Source organism: Notolabrus celidotus, chromosome 15, assembly GCF_009762535.1.
Source record: "Notolabrus celidotus isolate fNotCel1 chromosome 15, fNotCel1.pri, whole genome shotgun sequence".
Classification (NCBI taxonomy): domain Eukaryota; kingdom Metazoa; phylum Chordata; class Actinopteri; order Labriformes; family Labridae; genus Notolabrus; species Notolabrus celidotus.
This window is the reverse complement of record NC_048286.1, coordinates 25,973,022-25,988,499: the sequence shown is the minus strand read 5'-3', so window position 1 is coordinate 25,988,499 and position 15,478 is coordinate 25,973,022. Positions and strand designations below refer to the sequence as shown.

The window sequence follows — 15,478 nt, the reverse complement described above, 5'->3', positions numbered from 1 at the left end:
TCACACTTCCCTGTAGTTTAATTAGAGCCTTATTTTCCTCCTTAGTTTGGATTTACTTGTGGATTTCTATAATACCAGATGGGACAATTACTGTGACCTGGCATAATAACCCTTCCATTTTTGTCACTTCTTCTCAGTTAATCCCCATCAGCCGCCTTCTGAGTAATTAAAGTCTATAAAGGAGCTTGGCCTGTGCTTGTGGGTGATTACAGAGACAGTGCAACCTCAACATAAATCACTGTGACAGGCACACAAAGGAAGCTGACTCGCTTATTTTCCTTTTACATTTTAAATGGATTTAGTTTCAAACATTTCCTCGGTCTCCAAATGCCTGACCTATTCTTGTATTAATCAAGCTGACTATGTCATTAAGATACATAGTTGGAGAAGACACAAATTTGAGAATTATCTTGATGTGAGTTGTAGTGTTAGTGTATCAGTGGAATAAATAAGAACTGTTCTGGATTGTTAAAGTTGAGATAGAGGGTATTTGTTTCATTTCAATTCGCTATGATTAACACAGAGAGACCTCAGTGTGGGATTTATTTCCTTATATTAACAGGTGATGATTTGATACAGTCCACTTGGCCTCCCTTCACAATCCCATGGGTCCAATTAAAACCTTATGATTGGGATTAAGTGTGCCTCAGGCTTTTTGATCTACAGTGGTACTCCAATGACAGATAATTTGTCAAATGTTACAGAATAGACCATGTCATTTCAGCATGCTTTTCTACAGTTAACAGGTCTCTACAGTCAGTCTGATTGAAGCCGAAATGATAATGACCCTATATTTATTATTATTAATTATGACCCTATGAAGCCTAGAAAGAAGAAAATGTTCCCCAATAAGTTCAGTTTTACATAAAGTTTGAGTTGATGAAACCCAAGGTAACTGGTAGTAGTAGGTAACAGGTGGCTGTGGCATGGTGGTAGCGTCTGTCTGATAATTGGATGGTTGGCAGTTCAATACCAGCTCCTGCAGTCACATACTGAAGTGTCTTTAGGCAAGACACTGAACTCCATATTAATCCTGTTGACATGGTGTGTGAATGGGTCTGAATAGAATTAGTAAATACTGATGGTCCCCTTCAGTAGCATCCTCTGCCATTTACTGTAACAGCAAGTGCAGATAATTATTTCAGATTATTACAGGGGCCTTAATTTGAGGTGGCAATGTAGTGCAGATGGCAGTGTAATTTTGGAATGAGTGCTCTTGCTTTTTGTGGTTTGAGTTTTGTTAACTTATCATTTATAAACTGGCGTTGGTTTAAGGCAGGAGAAACATTCTGTGTGGAGAGCAACCCCAGTGGGGCTCTCACTGGCTGCAAGGAACCATCAGCTGTTATTAACAGACAGTTCAGCCTTCTGTTGATCTTGATAAAGGAAAATCTACATATACATGTATTAACAATACCATTGGGACAAGGTCTCAAACTTAATTACAGCATCAATAACTACCAACAATGACTGTCAGTGCCAAAAAGTCTTTACCTGGATGTCCCTTAATATAAATTAGTATATCAGATTTTTTAAAGTTTACTATCATGGAGGTTTTTGAGATTGCATAGACTCAGCTGTGACTAAGCATTTTGACTACTTCTGGAAAAATGCTATGAAGTTATATTATCAGATCTTTCTGTTTTTCATAACAATGTAAAGTATTCCTACTCTAAGCTCACCAATTACAAGTTGTCTTGTACATTCAGATAAAAAATTTCATCTGTTAATGAGGTAGAAAGCTTGACCAGCTATTTTACGAATTCTATGTGGCTCTTTATACCAACAGATATTCCAGGGATATGAGGCTCATACTATATCCAATGATGGAAGTTCAGCTTCCTTGACTGCGTGCCCTTTTCCTTGTAAGCAGACAGTTTGTATTCCATCTGCAGGTCTACACTTTCTGTTCTAAGATTTTAATTGTATTTGGTAACACAGCACCTATGGCATGTCAGCAATGTTTCTATGAGTTACTTTATCTGACAGTATCAGTACCACTTTTCATGAAAACATCAGTGTTGCTCAGACAAGGAGTTTTCAATAAATGGACACAACATGATGCAGTCAGAAGCTTTAACATTCTTTGAATTAAGCTTATAGCTTAAAGAAAAAGCTGATGCAACTTTTGAGTAAGAATAGGCAATTATCAATGACAGCTTTGACCAAAACTGGTAAAATGTACACCTACAGTCTATAGCAACAGATGTTGGAATATACAACTTACAGGATACAGTTTGAACATTGAAAAGATCATATGTATGCCATTATTTCACTTGGTAACACCTTAACGTTCTTTCAAATGTTTTGTTTTTTTATTCCTTTTTTTCCCTTTTTTTTCATTGTATATGCAACAGTGCAAATACATAAAAGTGCTCAATATTAAACAGAACATTGAAGAAAAGAAAAGACAGTTTTTGAAAGCAATAATCAAATAAAGTTATCCGGTGTAGACTACCTTACACAAAAAATAATTTACAGAAAGGAAAAAAAAAATATGTAAATGGTTTTCAATTCACCTTGCAGCAATAATGTCTGGCTTTAACCATCAATGAAAACAATGCAGCTCTTTATTCATCCCCCTAAAGCATGTGATCCTTTATTCAATCCAGCAATGCATGCTGTAGCAATTGACTGCACGCAGGTCTCAGTTGTGTGCCACCTTGGCAGAGAAATCCCCACTCAGTTAATATTTGATTTGATTAATGAAACTCTTATAAACCAAACTGTCACCTGAGTTTAAAAGTTGGATACATTAATTAACCCTGATGCTGCCAGGTCACAAAGTGTCACCTGGAACAGTGGCGCATTTGGGGACCAGCAGAACAGATTAGCACATGCATCCATCACCTGTTTAATTCCTTATCAGAATATGATTTCAGTCAACTGAGCATCATTTCAAGAATCGTGTTGATGTTTAGATAGAGATCAAAAAGGTTTCATGATTCTTTCATAATGATCACTTCCCATATTTGAAAACGATGATGCAGTGATGATCATTGATTGGCGAATCCAAGGAAAGACCTACTCTTTTTTAATGATTTTCAGTCTCAGGTTTTATTAGACTACCCTCCACCTTTTTAAGAATATTTGCTTTAAGGAGGTCTCACTTGATTTGGTTTTATTTAATCTGAGAACTCATCCTAGGAAAGAAAGATATGTGATTTATTGTTAAACTCTGGATGAAGGTCTTCTTTTATTTTACAGTCCCCTGAGGGAGGAAACCCAGAACACTTGGGTGTGCTCAAGCTACCCTCACAGAAATCCCCAAACATTTCTGAGGTATAATGATTTTTTTCTCCATGGTTTTCTTTATATGTGAGTCCTATTTCAATTTAAGACAAGAAATCATAAATACCTATATTTTCCCCTGAAAAGAGAAAAAAGATAGGCAGAATCAGATGATCATTTCAGCCAATGGCGCAGCACGCACTAAACCTTTGACCTTACGTACATTTACTTTGTGTTTGAGCGCCAGTTTTCGCTTGTTTAGCAGTGTATCACAGTGGATCGTTTTATATTTCATATATGTCCGTGAGTTAAAAACAGCAAAGGAGAGAGATGGTGATGCAAGTAACGTTTTTTCAGGTGCTCTTTTATGGAGCTGAGGGAGATTCAGAAATACTCCGGTCACTGACCGGAATTAAGAAAAGTTTTAGGCCGGGGACGTGGAAGGGCATTGTCAAATTCTTCAAACGAAGCCATACATTCGCGGTCAACCATGACAGGAAACTGTTTAATTATGAAGACATCAATTGGTAAGTGCGTTTCTTCCTCGCTGCGATGCGTAAAATGAATGCATTTGGTGTATGAGGCACCTTGGAGAGCTCCTACAGGCCTACTCATTTCTATGCGTTGCTCATTACTAAGATGATGAAGAATGGAATACTGTTGATTTTGTTTGATCTTAGTATCAGAGCAAAAATGGGATGTGTAGCTTGTCGATGCATGCATGCCCTGGCTGAGTTGTGCAGTGCGTAATTCATTCATAATTGTGTTTGTAGGCAGGCTTGTTTTTTCACTTTCAGCTGAAACTTCCGCCTTTTCTTTTACATAGAATACATTATAATTGTCACGGGACATGCGTTTATGCACCAGTCTATGAGCGGCGGTGCGTGTGTGCGCATAAGTCCGTTTGTGCATCGGTGTTTTTGTTAGTGACGTGTGGATCGATACTGAAATATTGATACATCCGATACCAGATCTTTATGCTCTAAAATCGATTCTCAAATCAAAATATCGATACTTTGGATACTTCAGTCATTTGAGGCAATGTATATTATTAACAGGAACACAGTGGAAAGTAACTAAACCATTAAGATCTTGTCCAAATGATACACGGTTGGTGGGAACTACTAGTTCCATGGCCGTGGGAAGTAGGGGTGCTGAAGGTGCTGCAGCTCCCCCGGTTGGAAAAGGCATCACACATTTTTTTCTGGATGCATTAATAAGTTTAAATAAATACATTAATTAACACAATAAGACTTTTTTTTTTTCATTGTATTATTTTCTGGAAATGTAATGCCTGAGGAAGATTTGAGAAATAATTATAGCAATTTTAAATAACTGTTCATTTTAAAATAACCCAATGCCTGGGCCCTGTGTGTGTGCCTGCTGAAAAACAGAACGTATTTGGATAACTTCTGTTCAATGCGCTTTACTGCCTTATGGGTCTGTTTTACCAGGATTTGCTTGAATGCTCTTTGCTGTACAACAGGGTATGGAAGTTGCAAGTCGGGCATTTGATACATAATAAAGTATCCTGTATTATATTCGTTATTGATGTGAATTTATAATGAAAATTTATCTCGAAAGCTTGTATTCAAACCAGATAAATAAAAATAAAATGTATGTGTGTTAAAGACTATCAATTGCATACATAACCTAAATATAAAAAGAAAAATAAATTGCACCTCTTACTACATCACCCCCAATTTAAAGCCACTTCCCACGGCTCTGACTAGTTCTAGTTGTTAATAATTAAACAATAATTTATTTTAGTGGTTTTATTTTTTTACTTAAATTATTTTTTTTGTGTTTTAAAAAAACATTTTCACATATTTTGTATGATTGTGTCCTCTGTTTGGTTTTTCTGTTGTCGTATTAGTTCGGCTATATTGTAAATGGGGCCGCTACCTCAATATATTTAGGAGTTTAAAATAAATAAATAAATAATTTACTCATAAATACACTACTTTTTTTAGATTTACCAGACATATTAGGTGTATTTGCAAAAAGTATTGGTATCGGATTGGTATCGGATCGATATGGCTGATACCAGCCTGAATTTTACTCAATATCGGATCAAAAAGGAAATCAGTGGTATCAAACATCACTAGTTTTTGTGCCACTCCTTTAATACAGGATGATGTGGAATGGGACAAAATAAGCTCTGTATACTTCTCACTCCCCTCCCTCCCAAGTTGTATCGTTTTATGCACAAACAGTTCTCTGTCCAAGCAACAGTGTGCATTTTCTTTGTCAGCAAAAGATATATAAATCCTGTGTTTGGCGAGATCTCAACTTTTATCCTTACATTTTTGTGCAGTCAGCTTACTAAATAAAGAAGCTCTTGGCAGTATCCCGGTCAAAAAGGGGTGGGTTAAAAGTGAAAGAGAGAGAAATCAGATGTGATGCAGGCTTTTGGTGTGAATCTGTTTGACAAGAACTGCGTCGTATTTTGACAAAAACAAAGCAAGTGGTCAGAAACAATCATTTGGATCGTAGGCTTCTTATCCTACTTTCAGTTCAGTTTAGTCTTCTCCTCATTCAACTGGTTAATCAGACATTGCCTCCAAAGGCCTCTGGTGAATGGAGTCCATTGCCAAAATGCCGTCTAACTGCTCTGTTCTTTATTGGTGCATTTTCCTTATCTGTGCTCCCCAGGGGCTTTGTAGTAAACAGTGAAGACCATAGAGCTGGCACGACCCAAAAACAATTAGCTGAACGTCCCTGAAGGCTCACTAAAGTCTGAAAGATATTTAAAACCCGTGCTGAGAACAGAGATTTGTTCAACCTGGAGAGCCTCTACCAATTCAGTCTTTAATGCGTTGCTTCATGGGTTAGTTGGTGCAGTTCTTATAAATCTGTTGGATGTTATTTACTGATAACAGAAGGGTAACATGAGGGCAGTGTCTCATGAAGTCTATAATGTATCACCTTCAGCTGTTTATAAAGCAGGAGTGTCAAATATGTGTATCATTTAAATCCACTTGCTTTCAGTTACCTATTGGAACATTTGGAGGGGGCAAAAAGTTTACTTTTACTTGTTATTCTTGCTCAAATTGATTAATTTCCAAGTGCCCATGATGGACGATCCAATGATTTTGTGATGCCAGTTGTTCTGTTGGTGCTTAATTTCCAGCAGGCCTAGAAAACTTACTTGTTTACGAAAGTTTTTTTTTTCCATGACTCCTCCCATCCTGGCTGTATACCAATACAATTGTAAACATTTTTTTGTGACAAGTGATCAGAAATTTTTGATGAGGTGGAAGATGAAACCAGGTCCTCTTGACGTCAGATCACTCACATAAATATTTAGAATGCTGTCATGGAAGAAGAAAACAAAGAGTATATCTTGTGACAAGGCCAAACTTAGGTAAAAAAATGAAATATCCTGTTTTAAAAGTCAATGTTTATTACATTATACACAGTAACCTAATTAGCATCTTGCTAAGTTCAACCAAGTTAACCTTTACATACTGTCAGTCTGTTTAAGTAACATTTTGATCTAGGAATTTCCATTGTTTACATTTTAGTTCACTAATGGTGATGCAGTGTTTCTCATGCTGTGATGGGCCGCCCAGGTACATTTTTGGCTGCTTGAATAATCATGACAGTTTTACATTTTGTCTTGTTTTTTTTGTGACTGAATTAGATCGCTATCCACCATCATAATTCAGACAATCTCTCATTGCTTTCTGCCCCTCCTACCTGATAACCTGCTGCCTCTGAAACATGCTGCCTCTGAAACATGCTGCCTCTGAAACATGCTCTTCAGGTGATCAGAGAGAGAGAGAGAGAGAGAGAGAGAGAGAGAGAGAGAGAGTTTTTCCAGTATGCCCCTCCTGTTAATGCTTTAAATTGAGACATTTTGTGTTAAATATGAAGTTTTTCATACCGAAAAGTTATGTTCAGCCAGTTGCTGCCATTACCATTCTGCACTCTCGTATGAGTCAAACGCTTTGTCATTAACCAGCCTCATGGACACACGGATCACCAGATGTGACAACAGAATTAGGGATGGGCATTTGAAGCCAAATTACTATTCGATTATCACCGGCATCTGTTAGGTGACTATTCGTAATCAAGCCCCCCCCCACAAAACCCCCCCCCAAAAAAACAGACACACACAGACTTGGGATAATCAATATAAAAACTGGTATTTCAATTTTTCCTTCATTTTGCTAAATGTAATCAGATATTTAAGTCTGCATCATGTTGGGTCCAGTCCTCTGACAGCAGGTTTAAAATGTTAAGTTGAGACAACAGGGATGCTTGTCCCTTTAATGGACCGTTTGTGTTGCAGTCACGTTAACCAGCACAGGGACAAGGTGCTGCGAGAAGCGGGCACTGGCAGCGTTTTTCTCAACCTGGCATGGCGTGTATGTTTACATTTTACAGCCATGCTCAACTTCTGCTATTTTCTTTGTTTCTGAATCTAACACTACACACATATTTCCAGCAACTGTCGCTAAAGTTTTCTTCTTCCTTTGCGGTATATTGCAGTTAGCATTCTTCTCCTCCTGATACTTAATGCAGTTAGCAAACAGTTTTAAAACGCCCTATAGCCACCGTGTGGCAGGTATGCCATATTACATCCAGGGACCGGTGAAAACGATGAAAAACTGTACTTTTAAAATGAAGTAATATTTACATTAACAACGAATATTCAAGCATTTGAAAATCATGCCCTATCCCTAAAAAGAATATCAAGGGAACAATTTTAAAATTCAAGTGATGTTTCCTGGGTAAAATGTGTTCTGTATGAATATTGACAAAAGATCAGACGCATACAGAAAAGAGAAACAGGTGGAGGGGAGGTAGGACAACCAGTTGTTTGTAGAAAGAGAGGTTAACTGTTGATGCAGTGTGTGGGTGTGTGTTGATGATAACAGAACTGAAAAATATAAGATAAGCTAACTAAAGTTGACTATGAACACAGGCTAAAATAATCAGATTAACAAGGCACAATTAACTTACAACTATAGATTGACTGTATGATAGAATCTGCTGCCATCTCCGAACCACATGTAAAGCATCATTCTGTGGGAAACACTGATGGTAAATAGTAATTCTGTATGACCTGCTCCCACCCTTCTACCCTTCGCTGTTCCTTCTACTGCTAACTCTCTTTACACAGGGATACAAAATTAAGTTAACAAAAAAAAAAAAAGTACCACTAAACACTTTCCACACTTTGAAACACAGGTCTTCTAGATTTAGGTATCTGCTTGACAGAGCTTAGGAGAGGTCTGTGAAAGCTCCGATCAAGGTTCTGTAAGGCCTCTGGAACCCGAACCAACCGTGACCTTGAACCTCAGGGGTGTTCCAAACAGAATGGTAAACATTTACAATATATTGGGCATGATTTCAATCAAAAATACAAAAATTACAGTAAAGCTTTGAAAACGTTCTGAACACTGGATACTATACTAGTGGTCTTATGTCATTTTGTAATAATAATCCCAGCATGATTAAGTCCAAAAATTATTCCTCAGAAAAGTCAAACGGCAGTTGTTTGGCTGTTTACCAGCAGTGTGAGTATTGTGTAATCATAGATTGGGTGATTGCTCAATTTATGGCCCAGTTGTCTATTTTTCTTTCAGAGTAATCAATCTTTCATCTCTTATTCTGCGGCAGGTGTTGACTCTCTGTGAAGGGAGTTCATTTAGATTATAGCAAAAGCTCAATTTACCGTGGCAAAATTGCATTCAAAGCTTTAATAAAAAAGAGACAGCTAAGTTAAAGTTACATGTGTTTGCTTGATATTCCACTCAGGAGTAATATGGAAAGCAATCTGTGTCCCACCTTAAATGAATAATGTCCAGATGGCAGTCCCTCTCCCTCCTCCTCTGCTTGTGGATCAGACAGCTTGAACATAAAGGGCTAAATTATGCTGATTGTCAGTTGTGCTGTTCAGTGTGTGGTGCCCTCCCAAAGTTATTGACCAATAATAGTAAAGGAAATGGCCAATTACATTTAGTTATGCTGTTACTTTACATTTGAAGCTCTACCTAAAGTTCTGTTTAGAGGAATATATTTTGCAAATTCTGCAAGCACTCGCCTCTCTTATGTTCACTCCTGTCTTCCTGCAGTCATCAGGTGATTTTATCAACTGTCGACATTCTCTAAATAGCACTACTGCACTCTCATTATTAATCATAGGCATATCATTCCTGCATTTCGTAACTGAGTTCAGTTCCTCAGCCCAGATAAAGACTGTGGTAGTTACTGATGTTATGTCCTTGTTAAGTCAATGCTCATTTCAAGCAGGTCATTTTCATAGCAAATGTAAAGTGCTTAGATATTCTTTTCATGCTGTTTATTCTTTGCAAATGTGATATTTAACATGTGTTATGTACTGCAATGCTGCAACTGGTCATCGTTGACCTCAGTCTTTGTAGTGTCATCAGCCTCAGGAGAGGTAACTGGGAAACACGTTCTCATTATCTGTCTTGTCTCTTTGGATTTAAATCACACATCCATCTTCTTTATACTGACCTTTAAGCTTTAAATTTAACTCCTCTTTTAAACAAATAAAACATGATATGTTTAATTAGATACAAAAACTTTATTGAACAGCACCCCTCAAAAAATATGAAAAAATTTTCAACTTTGGTATCAACTGTACATGAATGTATACAAGATTTTAACAGCACATAGAAAACAGTTTGCTGAAAGTGGATTACAAAATCTTCACGCTCCGTTGTTGTATGCAATATAGCAAAAAGTAGTACACCACCTATTGATTAGACATTCACTGACAACACGGCATTGATGCTCTGCTCTCAGAAACCCCTGCTTCTTTGTGTTGCAAGAAAAAAAACTTGTCAAATTAGTTATCAAAAGATTGAGCAAGATGCAGACGAGCACATGGCAAACAATATATACAGAACAACGTTTTCCTTCCCAAAGATCTTTGGTGCCTCAGTTACATACCTTGGTTTTGATCTTTGAATGCTTTAAGCACTTGTAATACCATTTTAGTGTTGTACGTTTTTTTCCAAAACTGTTTAACAGATTAAACTTACCCAACTCTATATTTAATATTGTTATTAGGGCGTGTGACCTCAGTCCCTTTAGGGTACATAGGACACTTTAGGGTTTAACAAAATCCAGCACAGGTTAAATACATCAGACCATATTCCAGCCATGTGCCTGTGGTGTCACTCTCACAGTGGGAAGCTGAAATGTTAATTTAGAGAAATAACAGTGGAGAATCTAGAACATTGTTTAAATTTACTGCTTCCCAACTTACCAGCAATTTACTGCTTCCCAACTTACCAGCTTCAAAGCCTATAGAAAGCTTAAGAGACATTGAGTCTTATTGGCCAATTAGCTACCATCCCAGCACAGCTAATGTTATCTATCTATCTATCTATCTATCTATCTATCTATCTATCTATCTATCTATCTATCTATCTATCTATCTATCTATGAAATGTCTGATGTTAGCACTACAAGTAAAGTAAATGTAAAGATGTGAGTTGACAAGTTTTTGTTGGGTGTTGGGTAATTGGGTGGCATGTACGTAGTGAATTATATGAGCAAATGAAGCAAATTAGCTTTAGCCCCTTATTTGCGAGAGTTTAAAAATCTGAACTCAAGCAAATCATTTGCGCTGTGACAGCCAATCAGCATGCAGATCCTTTCGTGACATATGGTGTGATTTATTGATTAGCGGAGGTTCAATTCATACTTTTTATGGGAGCAGGAATAAACAGGACCTCACTTGGAGGAAAGAGAGTGAGGAGGTCGGATTATCTGGTAAATTGTGAAAACCTTTATAAGTTGTTCGTGGAAGTTAGCATTGCCCCCTTTAGCATAACTGGCTTCACCATTCAATGTAGTCGAGCCCAACCTTGTTTGATGACAACAGACTGAAGTGGCGTTTGAAGGGAATCCAAAAATGTGAGTTTTGGGCACTCATGTGAACGCGACTTTGATCAGTTTTTTTTAATTAAGCGAGTAAACAGGAAATATTCTGGCATTAGAATTTGCCTGAATTAAGCGCTTGTTCACATTTGGTGTGAACGCGACATATTGCCCTCTGTCAAATAATGCTTTCTGTGGTGACAAGCGCCTGCAATTGTGGTTGTGCTATATGCAGAGCTACTTAAGAGCATATCTCAATAGGAAGCACCATTTAATACAGTGCTGGTGTTTGCCCATACTAATTTGAAATTGTGTTTTTTTTTTTGGCAAACTAACTAAAAATAGTAACACCAGTTTGATCATTAATAAAGTAGTCTGCTTATGTAATAACACATTTGCATTATGTTTTTTACTAAAGCCTATATTGATGATACATACAAGTAAAGTCAACAGTAAAGCTTGGAGAGAAAGCTACACAGTTAACATCACATGCTGGGTATAAATGTGTTAAACTTCAGGCTTGTACAATTGATTCAAGATGAACAATATCGGAATTAGTGCACACCTGCTCTGTTGGACGTAAATGTTAGCTAGGAAGCTGCTGAATGCTATCATATGCTGTGCTCTGATGGTAACTCTAATATGTTTTAACTTGAAATGCAGCCAAATGTGTCTCTGTGTTCAGTTTTTCAAATTCTTAACATTTAAATGACTCACAACCTGGAATATAGCAGTGAAATAATATTATAATATTTGAGCTTCCCACCCTAAGCATGATGTCATAGGAATATGGCCGCCATGGGAGTACGGTCTGACTTAACAGCTGGAGGTAGATTTGGCAATGCCCAATTAAAACTCACAAAAATACAGTCAAGAGGCACAAATGTACAACATTTTTGTAGATAACAAGTATCTTATATTCATTGAATATTAACAAATTGTGTTTTTTCCCAGAGCTAATTACCATTTTACTGCAACATCGCACATGCACAGTCATTATCGAATGAACTCTGCAGTAATCTTGAACATGCACCTATTCCTTCAAGCTTAAATTCACTATTCCTGAAAAGACTTAAATGTTGCTAGGATACTAGCAATGCTACATGTCCTTCAAAACTTTGCAAAAACTCCTATTGTCAAACCATTGATGCATTTCAAAGTGACGAGTGATAAATAGATCAAAAAAACACTAATAGCTCAAATGACTGGTATTCTAGAAATAATTTCCAGTACATTCTCTTTTGTCCTTGTCTATTTTATCTCAAAGAAAAACATCAAAATATATTAGCTAATAAACAACAGTTGTTCTATAACCTAACTTTGTAATGCCAGTTTGTAACTATTCAGCACAAATATACATATAATCCCTCTTCAGGCTCTCTGAACACTTCACTTCAATTATGAGTTAATGAGTGAATACCCAAAATAAGACATTGCACAAAATAAATGATCCATATCATTCCTCCTCTGTTACCATAACAGTCTGACAGTGCTTTGTCCAAAACTCTGTTAAGAACTTCCCTCAAATGTTCATTTCAAGCATGACAGATTTACACTTGTTTCTGCAGGAAAACACAGACTGCTAGCTTCTGCAGGTTGAATGCCTCTACTTTCTGCTCACACTGTCTAGAGACAGTCCAAGAGTTTGCCTTTGTTACCAGCCCATCATCTAGTCAGGGCTGAGCTGATGGAACAGCTGCGTTAAATCCACTTGGACTGGCAGGCCACTGCTCTCCAGGCATTGGTAACACTGCCTCTCTCATTATTAATGATTTCCTGGCAGGGGACTTTGAGAGTTCATCGTTATAGCCAATCATCAGCCATCAAAGTGGGTCACTAGCGATACTACGACAGGTTTGTGTATGTCTGAAGAGGGCGGTCTGGTCACATCAATGGTGGGTTCATAGGATCCCAGTTGGGGTATGGTAGTGGCAGGTTGACCCAGAGAGGCTACCATAAATAGGAGGTCGTTGGTGCGCCGGGGGGGACTAGTGACTGCAACACCCCTCATGGCCTTGGTGGCGACCTTGGAGGAGTTTCTAACGCTGGAGCCTCGTCGAGGAGTCTCACAGTTCAGCAGGGCCTGGAAACATCTGAAAAACTGGAGCAAGCACACAACAACACGTGATGAAAAAAGGACTGCAAAGGCCACTGAGGATGAAATGACAGACTGATCAGAGGACTGCTGTAATATGATACTAGACCTTCTAATTACATGGCCCTGAATACAATTAATATAAATGTTACATTGAACACACAGCATCAGATTTTTTCAATAGAGTTTCTAATGGGAAGTTAATTTCAATCATAATTTACATCCGCCCCTCTCTCTGGTGAACCTTTAGGCAAATTACTAATAATTATGAGTGATCAGACTCCTCTCTCTGTTCCCTCATCTGTACCCATGGCGCTATTCTTTCATCGCAGTTATTGTGTTGCCTGCCTCTTCATGTGGAACAATACAACAAGGACACCAATTATTAGCAAAGTTTCCAAAGTATGACAAACTCAACTAATTACCCTCTCAATGGTAAGTGTGAACCATATCTTTATTTCCAACTGGATGAGTAATTTTGCTTTTAAGAAGATGCAATCCTTCTTTTCTAGTTAAGCTCAGTAAGAGTAAAGACTATAGTTGTCAAATGTATACTGGCTGTTGGAAAAAAAAATAAAAATAAAACAAAATAAGTTTGTTGAATATATAATTTATTTCTGCCCCCAACTTAACGTCATTATAACATCATATATATATTTTTAAAGTGTAACTAAACCCCAAACCACTTTTTTTTTTTTTTAGCTAAGAACATATTTATATAGGGATTTAGTAGTGCTGTTAATCAATGTGGGTCTTGATCCCAGTAGTTGAGCATAAAGTATTAAAATTCCTCAAATAGAGTTGAAAATGTGTGTAGCAACTGCCATCTGCAGGTCGAAACCTGACTACTGCAATTGAGTTTTTCTAATGGCTGGCTGAGTTCATGGTGACATCATTCGGTACTTGCGTTTGTCATCGTACCCTATATAAACTTCCTCACCACATTCCACAAACTCCAGTCCTGTCCAAATGTATACATTGACGTTCCAATGGCAATTTTTGAAATTTCTGGGTAGATGTTCTTCAGCCAAAACTCTGGGGTTTAGTTACCCTTAAGCATAATTCACATGGTACCACCACGTTTTGATCACAACACTCAGATTCTGATTCAGAGAACTTTATAGATCCCAGAAGGGGATCTGCCCTTACCTTTTTTGTCAAATAAACAATACTAAACAACACTAAACAACACTAATCGTCACAACAACAGTCAACATGTCAGTGACAACAACAATGCAAGAAGGGGCTTATCCTGAAGAAGTAAAATAATTAATTTAAATACATTTAAAAGCACAGTTGCAAGGAATAAATACTAAGAACCATCTTATAGATTCACAACTTCACATGGACTGTCTGTTAAGAATTGCTATCAGCATTTAGCAGTCTGAATAAAATAATTTTGCGTATCTGTTCTTTCTCCCTGGAGGGGTGAGATAGTGCCGCCCTGAGGGCATTAAAGAGAACTCCTTGGCTAGGATGTGTCCACATAGGCCTGGTATCCCTTTAGCTTTATTGACGATTGTATTACATTTTGCTGCTGGACTCCAATGATTTTGGAACAGACTTTAACAATTGAATTCAGACTGTTCTTGTCTTTCACTAAGAGACCATAAAACCCAAAGATATTAGAAAATGTTAGAAGACTTTCAATAAAAGCATGATAAAAACTGGATAAAATGTTCTCTGGGACACTAAAATAATTAAGATTTCACACCAGATGTATCCTCTGTTGTCCACATTTTACAATCAGCTCTGAGTTTTCTGTGAATTTTAAGTTGGAGTCAAACACTGTACCAAGGTATCTGTATGAGTGGATAACGCTGGCTTTGGGTCTGGGGCAGTCTTTTATCTACATCACCCTATGAAGCAAAAAACAGCACCACTGACCAAACAACCTCACTTGCAGCTTAACCAGCTAATGAGGGGGTGTTATGCTCTGTAGTAGTTTACACGATTTACAGCTAAAAAAACTTTAACAAACAACTTTACAGCCACATGTCTAAACTCAAACTACTTCTTTGCATTGTGCTGCTGCTCTATTATAGCCTGATACAACTTGTCTGTCCAACAAGCCCCAGAGAAGACTTTCTCTCTCTGTACATTATCAGGCAATCCCTAAAACAGGCATCTGACTTTGAATGGGGAATGTGTTAGCTTGAGGCATTTGTTTATCAGATGTTCTCTGTTTTCTATCTGTTGTTTGTGTTTTTAAGAAGTAATGAAAAAATCACTTTTGAACAGGCTTTTGCTGCATGAAGGAAAACAGTCAGTGTGAGCCATGGGCTA

The 15,478-nt window shown here is 37.5% G+C and overlaps 1 protein-coding gene across 1 annotated transcript in view; it reads right to left on the bottom strand.

Annotated features, from left to right (window-relative positions):
• Positions 1-10,643: 10,643 nt before the first annotated feature.
• The window catches only part of LOC117826292 (vertebrate ancient opsin-like), a 94,321-nt gene continuing 89,486 nt past the window's right edge, over positions 10,644-15,478 (bottom strand). Inside the window, exon 4 of the mRNA XM_034702243.1 lies at positions 10,644-13,198. Coding sequence (XP_034558134.1) covers positions 12,914-13,198 — 285 coding nt within the window. The 3' untranslated portion in view covers positions 10,644-12,913. The remainder of the gene's footprint in view (positions 13,199-15,478) is intronic.